General features: G+C 60.1%; 1 protein-coding gene across 1 annotated transcript in view; it reads right to left on the reverse strand.

Moving 5' to 3' along the window:
* The window catches only part of LAMC3 (laminin subunit gamma 3), a gene marked incomplete at its 5' end in the record, with an annotated part of 70,534 nt that overhangs the window by 39,306 nt on the left and 14,715 nt on the right, over positions 1-16,513 (reverse strand). Inside the window, 4 exons of the mRNA XM_082627809.1 lie at positions 6,058-6,110; positions 6,190-6,378; positions 9,197-9,363; positions 12,719-12,849. Of these exons, the coding sequence (XP_082483935.1) occupies positions 6,058-6,110; positions 6,190-6,378; positions 9,197-9,363; positions 12,719-12,849 (540 nt within the window). The remainder of the gene's footprint in view (positions 1-6,057; positions 6,111-6,189; positions 6,379-9,196; positions 9,364-12,718; positions 12,850-16,513) is intronic.

Below are 16,513 nucleotides of genomic sequence, written 5' to 3' on the forward strand. Positions count from 1 at the left end.
AACCATCTGCTGCCAACTCTGCGTTCCGAGGGGCTTGGGACTCTCCCTCCCACTTCCCATCATTCAGTCCAAATCCGCTGCCGTGCGCCCCTGCTGGGTCATCTACATACACCCACTGTCCCCACTGCCCTCACCTGCAGCCGCCCTCACTGAGCGAGTGGAACCCGGGCAGGCAGCGGTCACACTTCCAGCCCGTCACCGTAACCATCTGCTGCCAACTCTGCGTTCCGAGGGGCTTGGGACTCTCCCTCCCACTTCCCATCATTCAGTCCAAATCCGCTGCCGTGCGCCCCTGCTGGGTCATCTACATACACCCACTGTCCCCACTGCCCTCACCTGCAGCCGCCCTCACTGAGCGAGTGGAACCCGGGCAGGCAGCGGTCACACTTCCAGCCCGTCACCGTAACCATCTGCTGCCAACTCTGCGTTCCGAGGGGCTTGGGACTCTCCCTCCCACTTCCCATCATTCAGTCCAAATCCGCTGCCGTGCGCCCCTGCTGGGTCATCTACATACACCCACTGTCCCCACTGCCCTCACCTGCAGCCGCCCTCACTGAGCGAGTGGAACCCGGGCAGGCAGCGGTCACACTTCCAGCCCGTCACCGTAACCATCTGCTGCCAACTCTGCGTTCCGAGGGGCTTGGGACTCTCCCTCCCACTTCCCATCATTCAGTCCAAATCCGCTGCCGTGCGCCCCTGCTGGGTCATCTACATACACCCACTGTCCCCACTGCCCTCACCTGCAGCCGCCCTCACTGAGCGAGTGGAACCCGGGCAGGCAGCGGTCACACTTCCAGCCCGTCACCGTAACCATCTGCTGCCAACTCTGCGTTCCGAGGGGCTTGGGACTCTCCCTCCCACTTCCCATCATTCAGTCCAAATCCGCTGCCATGCGCCCCTGCTGGGTCATCTACATACACCCACTGTCCCCACTGCCCTCACCTGCAGCCGCCCTCACTGAGCGAGTGGAACCCGGGCAGGCAGCGGTCACACTTCCAGCCCGTCACCGTAACCATCTGCTGCCAACTCTGCGTTCCGAGGGGCTTGGGACTCTCCCTCCCACTTCCCATCATTCAGTCCAAATCCGCTGCCATGCGCCCCTGCTGGGTCATCTACATACACCCACTGTCCCCACTGCCCTCACCTGCAGCCGCCCTCACTGAGCGAGTGGAACCCGGGCAGGCAGCGGTCACACTTCCAGCCCGTCACCGTAACCATCTGCTGCCAACTCTGCGTTCCGAGGGGCTTGGGACTCTCCCTCCCACTTCCCATCATTCAGTCCAAATCCGCTGCCATGCGCCCCTGCTGGGTCATCTACATACACCCACTGTCCCCACTGCCCTCACCTGCAGCCGCCCTCACTGAGCGAGTGGAACCCGGGCAGGCAGCGGTCACACTTCCAGCCCGTCACCGTAACCATCTGCTGCCAACTCTGCGTTCCGAGGTGCTTGGGACTCTCCCTCCCATTTCCCATCATTCAGTCCAAATCCGCTGCCGTGCGCCCCTGCTGGGTCATCTACATACACCCACTGTCCCCACTGCCCTCACCTGCAGCCGCCCTCACTGAGCGAGTGGAACCCGGGCAGGCAGCGGTCACACTTCCAGCCCGTCACCGTAACCATCTGCTGCCAACTCTGCGTTCCGAGGGGCTTGGGACTCTCCCTCCCACTTCCCATCATTCAGTCCAAATCCGCTGCCATGCGCCCCTGCTGGGTCATCTACATACACCCACTGTCCCCACTGCCCTCACCTGCAGCCGCCCTCACTGAGCGAGTGGAACCCGGGCAGGCAGCGGTCACACTTCCAGCCCGTCACCGTAACCATCTGCTGCCAACTCTGCGTTCCGAGGGGCTTGGGACTCTCCCTCCCACTTCCCATCATTCAGTCCAAATTCGCTGCCGTGCGCCCCTGCTGGGTCATCTACATACACCCACTGTCCCCACTGCCCTCACCTGCAGCCGCCCTCACTGAGCGAGTGGAACCCGGGCAGGCAGCGGTCACACTTCCAGCCCGTCACCGTAACCATCTGCTGCCAACTCTGCGTTCCGAGGGGCTTGGGACTCTCCCTCCCACTTCCCATCATTCAGTCCAAATCCGCTGCCGTGCGCCCCTGCTGGGTCATCTACATACACCCACTGTCCCCACTGCCCTCACCTGCAGCCGCCCTCACTGAGCGAGTGGAACCCGGGCAGGCAGCGGTCACACTTCCAGCCCGTCACCGTAACCATCTGCTGCCAACTCTGCGTTCCGAGGGGCTTGGGACTCTCCCTCCCACTTCCCATCATTCAGTCCAAATCCGCTGCCATGCGCCCCTGCTGGGTCATCTACATACACCCACTGTCCCCACTGCCCTCACCTGCAGCCGCCCTCACTGAGCGAGTGGAACCCGGGCAGGCAGCGGTCACACTTCCAGCCCGTCACCGTAACCATCTGCTGCCAACTCTGCGTTCCGAGGGGCTTGGGACTCTCCCTCCCACTTCCCATCATTCAGTCCAAATCCGCTGCCGTGCGCCCCTGCTGGGTCATCTACATACGCCCACTGTCCCCACTGCCCTCACCTGCAGCCGCCCTCACTGAGCGAGTGGAACCCGGGCAGGCAGCGGTCACACTTCCAGCCCGTCACCGTAACCATCTGCTGCCAACTCTGCGTTCCGAGGGGCTTGGGACTCTCCCTCCCACTTCCCATCATTCAGTCCAAATCCGCTGCCATGCGCCCCTGCTGGGTCATCTACATACACCCACTGTCCCCACTGCCCTCACCTGCAGCCGCCCTCACTGAGCGAGTGGAACCCGGGCAGGCAGCGGTCACACTTCCAGCCCGTCACCGTAACCATCTGCTGCCAACTCTGCGTTCCGAGGGGCTTGGGACTCTCCCTCCCACTTCCCATCATTCAGTCCAAATCCGCTGCCGTGCGCCCCTGCTGGGTCATCTACATACACCCACTGTCCCCACTGCCCTCACCTGCAGCCGCCCTCACTGAGCGAGTGGAACCCGGGCAGGCAGCGGTCACACTTCCAGCCCGTCACCGTAACCATCTGCTGCCAACTCTGCGTTCCGAGGGGTTTGGGACTCTCCCTCCCACTTCCCATCATTCAGTCCAAATCCGCTGCCATGCGCCCCTGCTGGGTCATCTACATACACCCACTGTCCCCACTGCCCTCACCTGCAGCCGCCCTCACTGAGCGAGTGGAACCCGGGCAGGCAGCGGTCACACTTCCAGCCCGTCACCGTAACCATCTGCTGCCAACTCTGCGTTCCGGGGGGCTTGGGACTCTCCCTCCCACTTCCCATCATTCAGTCCAAATCCGCTGCCATGCGCCCCTGCTGGGTCATCTACATACACCCACTGTCCCCACTGCCCTCACCTGCAGCCGCCCTCACTGAGCGAGCGGAACCCGGGCAGGCAGCGGTCACACTTCCAGCCCGTCACCGTAACCATCTGCTGCCAACTCTGCGTTCCGAGGGGCTTGGGACTCTCCCTCCCACTTCCCATCATTCAGTCCAAATCCGCTGCCGTGCGCCCCTGCTGGGTCATCTACATACACCCACTGTCCCCACTGCCCTCACCTGCAGCCGCCCTCACTGAGCGAGTGGAACCCGGGCAGGCAGCGGTCACACTTCCAGCCCGTCACCGTAACCATCTGCTGCCAACTCTGCGTTCCGAGGGGTTTGGGACTCTCCCTCCCACTTCCCATCATTCAGTCCAAATCCGCTGCCATGCGCCCCTGCTGGGTCATCTACATACACCCACTGTCCCCACTGCCCTCACCTGCAGCCGCCCTCACTGAGCGAGTGGAACCCGGGCAGGCAGCGGTCACACTTCCAGCCCGTCACCGTAACCATCTGCTGCCAACTCTGCGTTCCGGGGGGCTTGGGACTCTCCCTCCCACTTCCCATCATTCAGTCCAAATCCGCTGCCATGCGCCCCTGCTGGGTCATCTACATACACCCACTGTCCCCACTGCCCTCACCTGCAGCCGCCCTCACTGAGCGAGCGGAACCCGGGCAGGCAGCGGTCACACTTCCAGCCCGTCACCGTAACCATCTGCTGCCAACTCTGCGTTCCGAGGGGCTTGGGACTCTCCCTCCCACTTCCCATCATTCAGTCCAAATCCGCTGCCATGCGCCCCTGCTGGGTCATCTACATACACCCACTGTCCCCACTGCCCTCACCTGCAGCCGCCCTCACTGAGCGAGTGGAACCCGGGCAGGCAGCGGTCACACTTCCAGCCCGTCACCGTAACCATCTGCTGCCAACTCTGCGTTCCGAGGGGCTTGGGACTCTCCCTCCCACTTCCCATCATTCAGTCCAAATCCGCTGCCATGCGCCCCTGCTGGGTCATCTACATACACCCACTGTCCCCACTGCCCTCACCTGCAGCCGCCCTCACTGAGCGAGTGGAACCCGGGCAGGCAGCGGTCACACTTCCAGCCCGTCACCGTAACCATCTGCTGCCAACTCTGCGTTCCGAGGGGCTTGGGACTCTCCCTCCCACTTCCCATCATTCAGTCCAAATCCGCTGCCGTGCGCCCCTGCTGGGTCATCTACATACACCCACTGTCCCCACTGCCCTCACCTGCAGCCGCCCTCACTGAGCGAGTGGAACCCGGGCAGGCAGCGGTCACACTTCCAGCCCGTCACCGTAACCATCTGCTGCCAACTCTGCGTTCCGAGGGGCTTGGGACTCTCCCTCCCACTTCCCATCATTCAGTCCAAATCCGCTGCCATGCGCCCCTGCTGGGTCATCTACATACACCCACTGTCCCCACTGCCCTCACCTGCAGCCGCCCTCACTGAGCGAGTGGAACCCGGGCAGGCAGCGGTCACACTTCCAGCCCGTCACCGTAACCATCTGCTGCCAACTCTGCGTTCCGAGGGGCTTGGGACTCTCCCTCCCACTTCCCATCATTCAGTCCAAATCCGCTGCCATGCGCCCCTGCTGGGTCATCTACATACACCCACTGTCCCCACTGCCCTCACCTGCAGCCGCCCTCACTGAGCGAGTGGAACCCGGGCAGGCAGCGGTCACACTTCCAGCCCGTCACCGTAACCATCTGCTGCCAACTCTGCGTTCCGAGGGGCTTGGGACTCTCCCTCCCACTTCCCATCATTCAGTCCAAATCCGCTGCCGTGCGCCCCTGCTGGGTCATCTACATACACCCACTGTCCCCACTGCCCTCACCTGCAGCCGCCCTCACTGTGCGAGTGGAACCCGGGCAGGCAGCGGTCACACCTCCGGCCCGTCACCGTAACCATCTGCTGCCAACTCTGCATTCCGAGGGGCTTGGGACTCTCCCTCCCACTTCCCATCATTCAGTCCAAATCCGCTGCCGTGCGCCCCTGCTGGGTCATCTACATACACCCACTGTCCCCACTGCCCTCACCTGCAGCCGCCCTCACTGAGCGAGTGGAACCCGGGCAGGCAGCGGTCACACTTCCAGCCCGTCACCGTAACCATCTGCTGCCAACTCTGCGTTCCGAGGGGCTTGGGACTCTCCCTCCCACTTCCCATCATTCAGTCCAAATCCGCTGCCGTGCGCCCCTGCTGGGTCATCTACATACACCCACTGTCCCCACTGCCCTCACCTGCAGCCGCCCTCACTGAGCGAGTGGAACCCGGGCAGGCAGCGGTCACACTTCCAGCCCGTCACCGTAACCATCTGCTGCCAACTCTGCGTTCCGAGGGGCTTGGGACTCTCCCTCCCACTTCCCATCATTCAGTCCAAATCCGCTGCCGTGCGCCCCTGCTGGGTCATCTACATACACCCACTGTCCCCACTGCCCTCACCTGCAGCCGCCCTCACTGAGCGAGTGGAACCCGGGCAGGCAGCGGTCACACCTCCGGCCCGTCACCGTAACCATCTGCTGCCAACTCTGCGTTCCGAGGGGCTTGGGACTCTCCCTCCCACTTCCCATCATTCAGTCCAAATCCGCTGCCGTGCGCCCCTGCTGGGTCATCTACATACACCCACTGTCCCCACTGCCCTCACCTGCAGCCGCCCTCACTGAGCGAGTGGAACCCGGGCAGGCAGCGGTCACACCTCCGGCCCGTCACCGTGGACTTGCAGATGCAGGTGCCCGAGTCATTGCACCGGAGGTGCAGGGAGCCTGGGGAGGAAGGGCCCAGGGCAGCAGGCGCCCATGGCGGCGGGCGAGGGTGGGGGCCGGGGCAGTGCGGCCCACTCACCTGCTGGGTGGCAGTCACAGGGCTGGCACGGCATCTGTGGCTTCCAGCGATAGAAGTTCTCCCGGCAGCGCTCACAGTGCGGCCCGGCTGTGTGGTCACGGCAGCGGAGGCAACGCCCACCATGGCCCGAGCTGCGGAAGAGCTCCCGGTCAAACGTGCACTCCTCAGAGCGGCCGCTGCAGTTGCAAGCTGTGGGCAGGAGGTGGGGGAGGGTGTGGGAGAGAGGCCGTGGCACATGGTAGGAGGGGAGTATGGGCCAATCTGCTTCCTTGTGGTAAGTGAGCAGGCAGCTGGAGGAAGGGCAAGGATGGAGTTCAGGCCTGGCTTGATCAAGGATCTGGAGACCAGTCAATTGATCTTCCAAAACAGGACACTCTCGAGAACAAAGGGGGCACCATTAATAAATATACCCCCACACAGGACCCTCCCAGGCAAGCCAGGACGTAGAGTCACCTGGTCATGGATCACAGACTGGCTACCTTCTCGAGTGGCAGCGTGGCTCCCTCCAAGATCTCCTGTGGATCCTCTGAGCCATAAGAGTATGTGAATCTGATCCCCAGTGACCATGAGGTCACTCAGAAGCATGGAAAATACAAGTCACCTTTCATTCACTCATAAATACATTTTTTAAAAAACATCTTTATTGGAGTATAATTGCTTTACAATGGTGTGTTAGTTTCTGCTTTATAACAAAGCGAATCAGTTATACATATACATACATCCCCGTATCTCCACCCTCTTGCGTCTCCCTCCCACCCTCCCTATCCTACCCCTCTAGGTGGTCACAAAGCACCAAGCTGATCTCCCTGTGCTACGCGGCTGCTTCCCGCTAGCTAGCTATTTTACATTCAGTAGTATATATTAGTTCATGCCACTCTCTCACTTTGTCCCAGCTTACTCTTCCTACATTTTTAAAAAGTATGTACCAAAGGGACTTCCCTGGTGGCACAGTGGTTAAGAATCCACCTACCAATGCAGGGGACATGGGTTCGAGCCCTGGTCCGGGAAGTTCGCATATGCCGTGGAGCAACTAAGCCCGTGCGCCACAACTACTGAGCCTGCGCTCTAGAGCTCGTGAGCCACAACTGCTGAGCCCACGTGCCACAACTACAGAAGCCCGCACGCCTAGAGCCCGTGCTCCACAAGAGGAGCCACCGCAATGAGAAGCCCTCGCGCAGCAATGAAGACCCAATGCAGCTAAAAATAAATAAATAAATAAAGTACATTCATGTTAAAAAAAAAAAAAAAGTATGTACCAAAGATCGGCTCCGTCTTGGCTCCCATGGTGAGCCCAGCATGGTGTGACCCAGTGCCCGCACACATGGTCCGGACCAGTGCCCACACACATGGTCCCACTGTTTGATGGAGGTCAGATGCAGCAAGCAGGTGAAAATCCTGCAGGTGAAGGGTTGTGATGGGAGAAGCAGGGAGGCTCCGGGAGGTGAAAGGAGGGCCCTACAGCTGCCTTCCTGGAGGAAGTCACAGCTAAGTGGGACCTGAAGGGTGAGCAGGAAGGAAGTGTCCAGGCAGAGGAGGGGAGGAGAGGGAAGGGAGAGTCCCAGGCAGGAGGTGAGAGGACAGTTGAGGCACAGGCAGAGAAGCAAGGTTCACCCAGCGTGGCGTGGGAGGGTGGCATGTCATGTGACAGGCAGGGCAGAGGGTGGGGACGTTGTGCGCTGTGACGGGACAGGGAGGGGCGCAGGGGCAGTTATGAGGTCAAGAGGTCAGCCAGGGCTTGATCCAGGGAGGCTGGGCAGCCAGCCGTGGTCAGTGGACTTCACCTTGGAGCAAGGGGCTCCGTGGATGAATATAATCACATCTGCACTTCAAAGTGCCTTCAGCTGGGCGGCAGGCGGGGTATGGGGGCTGGGAGAGCAGGGAGGTGGGGGCTTCAGATGCTCAGAGGAGGGGTGACCGGCCGGACCACAGTGTCGACTGTGTAGAAGGACACAGTCAGATGGGTTGGGGGGATGTGAAGGCGGCTCAGGGGCTGCCTGGACTGGGGAGCGTGAGGGGTCAGGCACGAGACGCAGGTTCCAGGCTGGGAGGACAGAGATGTGACCTCAGGGGTGAGGACCTGATGGGAGAAGCAATCTGGCCTTTTGTGTCCCCGCCATGGAGAGAGCCCCAGACTCAGAACGGGTGAGCCAGCCAGCTTCCTTGGCCCCGAGAGGACTTCCTGGTGGAGGCAGGCCAGCAAGGGCAGCAGGAACTCATTAGGGCCTCAGTGGCCCCGGGAAGCTCCTGCAGACAGCACCCTGTTCCATGGAACAAGCCGTCCTCTCCCCACCCCAGCTCTACATGCCAGCAGCCCAAACCCAGGAGCACAGTGGGTCCAGAGGCTGAGCCGTCAGGAGTGCCTTCACATGAAGACATGCCTCCTGCCAGCAGCAGAGCTAGGTGGAGTCTGGTGCCCAGTGACGACCAGCCACACATGGGAGCCCGGAGCAAGCCAGATGACTGTCAGAGGGCAGGGCTTGGGGACAGAGGGAAGCTGGAGGGGCATGCCAGGCTGGGAGGAGCCCCCCACCCCATGCGCGGCCCCCGTCCCTGGAAAAAGTATGATGGCAACATCCTCTCCAGTGTGTCTGTGAGGTCAGGCAGTGCCAGCCACATTGCATGGGGGCTGGGGCAGCGAAGGGCTGCCTGGGAGCCTGCAGGAGAGGCTGGGTGGGCAGGTCAGCACCCCCAGGACCTGGGGTGGCCTGGCTTTGATCGGCGGCTGTGGTTGGAGCAGTTGACACAAAGGAACAAGCTGGGGGTCGTTCTCAGCCCTCCTGCCACGCATGCCTCTACCTGGGGAGACCGGGTCTGAGGGGTTGCCCTGGGGGGTGAGGACGGAGGATCACGTGCCCCCTCCAGCACCCCCTCAGCTCCTCCTCATACCTGCACAGGGTTTAGAGCCCCAAGCTGCGGCCAGGCCCCCCCAGGAGCAGCCCCGCTGCCAGGGATGGGGAGTGTGTCTCCTGGCCTGCACCCCCGGCCACCGAAGTCCCAGGACACTCACGCAGACACTCGCTGGCCTCCTCGGCTGTGCCCCGGGCCCACGGGCGGTCCCGGAAGAACGGCAGGCAGCGCTCGCAGTCCGTGCCCACGGTGTTGTGCTGGCATCGGCAGACCAGCCGGCCCTCCTCGTTGGGGCCACACTCGCTGGCGTGCCCGTTGCACTTGCACCTGGGAAAAGAACACGGGGGTGGGGGGTGTCCGGAAGCTGGGGGAGGTGCCGGCGGAGAAGGGGTTCATCACCAGGTAGCCCCTGCCTTCGGGTGAGCCCCTGATTTACTGCTCGGCTATGGAGCTTTACTGAACTCCTACTGTGTGCCCAGGGCAACAGGAACGGAACCGACCACGCTGGGCTGTTCTGAGCTCTGTACGTGTGTAAACCCATCACATCTTCACAAGCCCACTATGATCCCCATTTAACAGACGGAGGACCCGAGACACAGAGAGGCCGCCCGAGGCCACCAGTTAGTGATGGTGACGTTCTCGATGTTGCCACTGAAGGCACCACAGCCAGGGGCCGAGGGGGACCCAGGAAGAAGTCATCTGGGTGGGCCAGCTCTCAGGGCAGGGGGTGGGAGGTGGAGGCAGCCAGGGAGGCGCCTCACGCCCCCTCCTCCTTCGTGTCTAAAGGGATGAGAAGGAGATGGTGCCTTACACGGGACAGCCCCCAACTCATCTCAAGACCCCAGTGAGCCTGTGCCTTGGAGGGCAGCCCTGGGCCTGCCCCGCCCCCGCTCCCGCAGAGTCAGACAGGCGGAATCAGGTAGGAACAAAGGTGCTCAGGGGGCCACACAGCATGCTTGGCTGAGCCTGACCTGGTGGGGTCATTGCCCCCATCCCGGGTGGCCAGACTGAGGCACGCAGAGGATGGCCGTGGCTCCTAGCTCCCAGCCTTCCTCTGTAGCAGCCCCCGACACAGCAATCAGCTCACATCCTCCCTCTGGAGTTTCACCACTGCAGCACGAGGACCATAACTAACCACGTTTCAGAGATGAGGAAACTGAGGCTCAGACCATGAAGTGACGAATGCTACATGGCAGAGCTAGAATCTGCACCCCGTTCTCTCCTACTCCACGCAGACCCCGAGCTCCTAGACGCCCCTCTACGGCCACCTGGTGTCTCCCCATAAGCTATGTTCCATGCTCTGTCCTAAGTGGATGTTGAAGAACCTCTGACCACTGCTGGTACCCATGGTACTGGGGACACAGGGCTTGGGAAGGGCACTGTTTCCTCGCCAGGCCTCCCTGGCAGCTCAGGGTAGGCAGGGAATGCCCAGAACTTCTGGCAGGGGTGAGGCGGGCACCAGGCAGTCTTGGGAGACAGTGGTCACCCGTCTTGGGGCAAGGGACCACCCACGGCCCCAAGGGGATGTTGCAAACACTCCCTCCTCCACGAAGCCCTCTGATCCCAAGGGAAAGAGTGAAATTCCTACAGGCCATTGAGGGACACAGGCTGCCGGGCCACTGCCCCCCAGCCAGCTGCTGGCCTGAGGGTGGTTCGGCTCTGGCAGCTGGGGCCCAGATGTTCCCTGTCCCGAAGCCCCCTGATGGCAGACGCTGCAGCTCAGCGCCACCCACCATCCTTGGAGAGGCCCTGCTCCCGGGCCGTTTGACCTGAATCAAGTGTGGGAGTGGCTGGGGAGGAGAAGCAGCAGAGGGGCCCTCACAGACGCCCCCCATTTCCCCTTCACTCCCGAGCGCCAGCCTCCAGAGGGTGCAGACACCCTGCGTGTAGGCAGTTGCGCCCGTGCTCCCTTCGCAGACATCTTCACCTCTCCGAACGCCACCTAAACATCCTTGAATTTTGGAAGCCCCTTGCCCCCTACCCCCATGGGCCACCACTCCCACGTGCAGCTGACTTCCCACCCTAAATAGCTTTCGGATCCACACCTCTCCCATCCTACCACCATCTCTGCCCAACCAGCTTCTTCTCTCTCCTCTTATCTGCCCCCTTGCGATGTCAGGGCTTGGGGTGTCTTAGAAATCCGACCCTGTCACTACCCTGGCCAAATCCTCAGCAGCTTCCCACTGACTGCATAAACTTGGTCCATGGCCCCGACAATCTTCCGGCCGTCTCCACACCCCGTTCCAGCTGCACAGCTGTTACCTCATTCCTCAAGCCTGGGTCTCGGACATGCTGGCTCTTCCACCTGGGATGCTTGCCCTCACATCTCCAGCCTCGCCGGGTCCCCATCTGCAGGGTGGTCCCCCTGACCTCCCGCAGGGTCCCCATCTGCAGGGTGGTCTCCCTGACCGCCAGCACACCCTGCCCTGGCTTCCTATGCTTGTTAATCTGGGGCATGCGACATGATTACCAGGGACTGAGCTGGTTACTGTCTGCCTGGGGCGGGAACACATCTGTCTCCTCTCTCCTTTCCAAGAAGAAGCCTGATGAGGGAGCGTTTACATTGAAGACGTCATTTGTGCCTGGAGGGCCCAGTACCAGGTGGCCACGTGTACACAGGATGGCCCCTGCTTCTTGGAGAGGCGAGATGCTTAAACTACAATGTGCACTGATCGAAGCTGGAGGAGTCTGTAGGCCAGGGCCAGGGGTCCCGACGGGACAGCCCGACGCTCCTCACATGAGAAGGGGGCAGAAGTGCGGTGCCTCCTTCCTCGGTGACCTTTCTGGGTCACTGGCCGTGGGGCTTTGGAGTGGCCTGAACCGTTCGTACTGTTTGGAGATGCCTCAAAGCCTTATTAAACATGCTTGGGGGCTTCCCTGGTGGCGCAGTGGTTGAGAGTCCGCCTGCCGATGCAGGGGATGTGGGTTCGTGCCCCGGTCCGGGAAGATCCCACATGCCGCGGGGCGGCTGGGCCCGTGAGCCATGGCCGCTGAGCCTGCGCGTCCGGAGCCTGTGCTCCACAACGGGAGAGGCCACAGCAGTGAGAAGCCCGCGTACCGCAAAAAAAAGAAAAAAAAACGAAAACATGCTTGGGTCCCCAGGAAGCCCTACTCTACCCAAGTTTACCGGAAGATTTGAGGAAGAATGGGGTTGAGGGGCTCCATCAGTTATAAGCTCAGGAGTGCTGATGAAAGAAGCTTTGAAAGCCTGGGGTCCCGCGCCTGCCTATGGCCACTGTTAACCAGCTTCGTTTGGGGCCCACATCCCACAGAATGGTGGTCCGACTGGAAATTTAAGCAGGTTCTACGTGTTAGACGGTGCACATGTGGCGGGAATGAATGTACTGTCAGATGCAAAAAAAAAAAAAAAAAAAAAGGAAGGAAGAAAGAAAAGGGGACGGACCACCAGGCAGAGGGAACCACAGGTGCAAAGGGCTGGTGTGTCCCGCTGACGGCAGCGGAAACACAGCTGACATGGGAAAAGCAGCAGGAGCGGGGCTGGGAGGCGGGAAGCAGGCGGGTCACAAAGGCCTCGACCGCCGGGCCCGGGAACCAGGCTCCTTCTCTTTTCCCCCCTGGAGCACCAGAAGTGGTTTCTTTACCCTCCACGGTAGCCACCGGGTGAGCCCACGTGGCAGCCACCCCGTCCAGCGTCCCGGCCGCTGCGCTGCTTCCCGCCTACCTGCCGCCCACAGAGAAGTCCGACACGGCGTAGTAGTAGGACCGCAGCACCTTGGGGTCCTTGAAGATGTCATCCCCAAACGTGTTGAGCCGGTCTAGGGAGATGAGGAGCTCGGTGCTGGTGACCCAGTCCTGGGGGACAAGGTGGAAGGGAAAGGGCGCCATCAGCAGGTTCCTGAGTGTCTGCCGGCTCCCCGGGGCATCTTCTGGGACACAGGGACAGGCCAAACACAGACAAATTCCGAGAACACTGCAGAAATAAGGAGCCCGTGCTTTTGGGTCACACCAACCTGGATGCCTGGCCCCTTCCTAACTGTGCAACTTTGGGGAATTTGCTCAGTGTCTCAGAGCCTCCATTTCTCCATCTGTGAAATAGGACCAGGAATAATGTCGGCTCCAGGAGGGTGCTGGAGGAGGATGGCCAATGTCAGCAGCGGGGCACGTGGTCGAGGTGCTGGAGCAGCCCATCTAAAACCGTGTCACGCAGGTTACCTGACTCCTCAGCGGGACTGCACCCCCGTTCTACAGGGCAGCTGAGGGAAGGTGCATCCCAGTGCCCTGACGTGGGGTGGGTCCTGGGTTTATAGGCTTCTCACGTTCTAAGGATCAGGCTCCCACAGACAAGGCACCTGCCCCAGGTGACATCTGTTCCACCAGAACATAGCCCCAAGAGGACAAGGACTCAGGGCCCCTGGTTCTCGCTGCATCCCCAGCCCGGGCTCTGCCTGGCACACAGCAGGCACTCGATAAATACTTGCTGGTGGCGGAATGAGAGGCTTCCCCCTGGAAGAGCTGGTGGTGAAGTGGGGGAGAGCCCACGTGAAAGCTGACATTTTCATCTGCCTGCTGTTATAATCAGAGGTAGCCCCAGCTGAATGTTAATCAGCATTTTAATTCAGCCCAGCAGCTGCTGGTTTAGCAATCAGGCTCATCAGGACAGAAAATGAACTGGCAAAGTCTGACTTCTCACCCCAGCATGACTCAGGCCAGCGGGTCTCTCCGATCCCCTTGGGCTCAGCAACTCTCGAGCCCGTGGCCTGGGGCCCAGGGCCTCTGCCTGAGGATGCTTCAGCCAGGGAGGGGTCCAGAACCAGAAAGCTTCAGAGGGGACCTCAGCACTCAGCTGAGTTTGTAAACCTCCGGGGAGTCACTCCCTGAATCACTTCCCAAATGTCAGTGTGCATTCAGGGCTCAGGTTAAAATGCAGCTTCTGATCCGAGGTGGGGCCTGAGACTCTGTATTTCCACACGTGCCCAGGGGGTACTGATGCTGCTGGTTGGTCCCTGAAGCAGCTGAGGAGCACGGGGCTAAGGCCCGGGGTGGGAACCCAGCAGAGCACAACTGATGGTCTAAGAGTCTTTTCTTTCTCCAGAAAAAGTGCCCCTAGAGATCCCAAACCAGCTGAGGTCCAAGCTGGAAGGTGCAGTCGCTGACGCTTATTGTGTGGTTACGGTTCAGGTCCTCACAATAACCCCACAGGGAGGTGTTATTCTTACCCATGTTTTACAGATGAGAAGACTGAGGATCAGCGAGGGTAAGTGCTCTGCTTCCTAGTTGCACGGCTGGGGCACGCAGAGCTGGGATTCGGGTCTATCTGACCCCAGGGTCCCAGCTTTCGCTACTAGGTAGCCTGCCTTCCTGCATCTACTCAACGCCCTCATCATACTAATGGAGTCCAGAGGGCAAGGACCTGCCCAAGGTCTCGGCCTGCAGTGACCCCTCTTTGGGTTCCTGCATCTGCTTTGCAGCCTATGACCTGCTCCATCAGTCTTGAAGACAATGGTGATAGGAACAGCATCAAAATCTCCCTGAGACACCAGGAAGGGAGCTGGGAGAGAGAAGGGGAATTTGTTCCCTTAGCCCAAATTGTACGGGTCACTCCCTGATGCCTTAGAGGTAACTTTGGGGGAAAACTGGAGCCCCAATACACAGGGGCAAGGACCTTGTGCAACTTGCAGTGGCTCAGCTAAAACTACAAGTGGGCTCTCGGGTTGACTCTGGACAGATGTGGGAGCAAGAATGCAGTGTTAACAAGAAACGGCAGGCAGGAGCTTCGTCTCCAAGCACCCCATGGAGGGTCAGCCTTCTCCCCAAGGTCCTGGGCCCCCACGGAGGACAGAGGGACCCAAGACACAGCAGCCGCAGGGGCACATCCTTCGTTACCCCACACCCCAAATGCTCCACGTCCTCAGAGGAAGCGCCACGCTGGGGGTGCCCAGAGGGGAGAGGAGGGGAGGGCGGCTTGGCTTTTTTGGTCCTTCTCTGACCTTCTCTGTCCTTCTTCTGCCTGGGGGCTGCAGGGGTCTCATTTCTGAAAAGGCTGTTTTTCCGTTAGGGACAGCATCCAGGACATAAGGGGCAACAAGTCAGGGGGCCCCTCTGTCAAGAGAGCACAGATGCAGGCAGAGCAGGTGCCCAGCCCTTGTGCTTGTCTTCAGATGACCTTGGCCGATGTTTTCTAGTCTACAGAGCTTGGAGCCCCGTGGAGAAGAAATTGTCATTTTCAACAGGATCACATGATGATCACAAGTGAATGTTTTTAATGGGATAAGCAGGGCCTGGGCATCTGGAGATGAGACTTTATGCCAGAAAGGATTAACCTTGCTTGGGAGAGTTCTGACCTTTGCCCCCCACTCTTGGGGGGTCACCTGCAAGCCCTCAGAATGTCCTGCTTGAAAAGAGGAACTTTGTCCACCTGGGGCCCTGGGCCACCCCAGATGGTCCATGCTGACAATGTGACTTATGGGGAGGGCTTGGGCCACACAGAATCAGCCTGCTCTCTGGAGGGGCTGGAGGTCAAGGTCAGCCATGGGCAGTCCGCCATGTGCATGTGGCTGACCCCCAATAAAAACCCTGGACTCCAAGGCACGGGTGAGCTTCCCTGGTTGGCAATGTCCTTGTCACATGCCGTTGCTGGGAGAAATCAGCACTGTCCCCACAACTCCACTAGGAGAGGACGCCCAGAAGCCCCATGCCTGGTCTCGCCTGGACCTGTCCCGTGTGCCTGTTCCCTTTGCTGGTTTCAGTCTGTATACTTTCACTGTAATAAATCGTCACCATGAGTACAGCGGCTTTTCTGAGTTCTGTGAGTCCCTTCAGTGAATCACTGAAGCTGAGGGTGGTCTTGGGGACCTCAAGCCAGCTGACACCGTGTTTTCTTGTTCTCGACAGCCTGGGTGGGGCACAACCTCTTTCTGGGCCTCAGTGTCCCCTCCAGAAACAAACGGGATTCTAATCCCAGCCCCCTCATTATCCCAGACAGGCAAAGGAAATGCTCTGAACATGTCAAGGGAAGAAGATAGCAGTTTTTCTCAGCAGAGGTCTGTCGGAACGCAGGGAAGTGGGCTAGAGGGCCGTCCAATGCCCCGAAACATCAAACAGACCACCACATCCACAGATGAACCGTCACTGAGGCACAGAAATGTGGACGTGCGTGGGTGCTTATACGGGTAGGGCCACAAAGCTGAGTAGACCCAGGTGGGCAGGATGGGGGCCCTGTATGGATGCACACAGCCACAAGCCTGCCATGCTCTCTGCCACGAGGATGAGACGGGTGAGCTACCACGAACTCATCTTCAAAGCGTGAATGAGCATCTCTTCTAGGACACGCACTGTGCCATCTCTTCTAGGACACGCACTGTGCTGGTCACTTTATAGTTGGCTGTCCAACGTGGCAGCTGCTGGCCCCATGTGGCTATTTAAACCTCATTAAAATGAAATAAAAATGAAAATTCAATTCCTCAGTCGTGCTAGTCACATTTCATGTGTTCTATAGACACACACGTGGCTTGTGGCT

Source organism: Mesoplodon mirus (genome assembly GCF_964341445.2).
Source record: "Mesoplodon mirus genome assembly, chromosome: 1".
NCBI lineage: Eukaryota > Metazoa > Chordata > Mammalia > Artiodactyla > Ziphiidae > Mesoplodon > Mesoplodon mirus.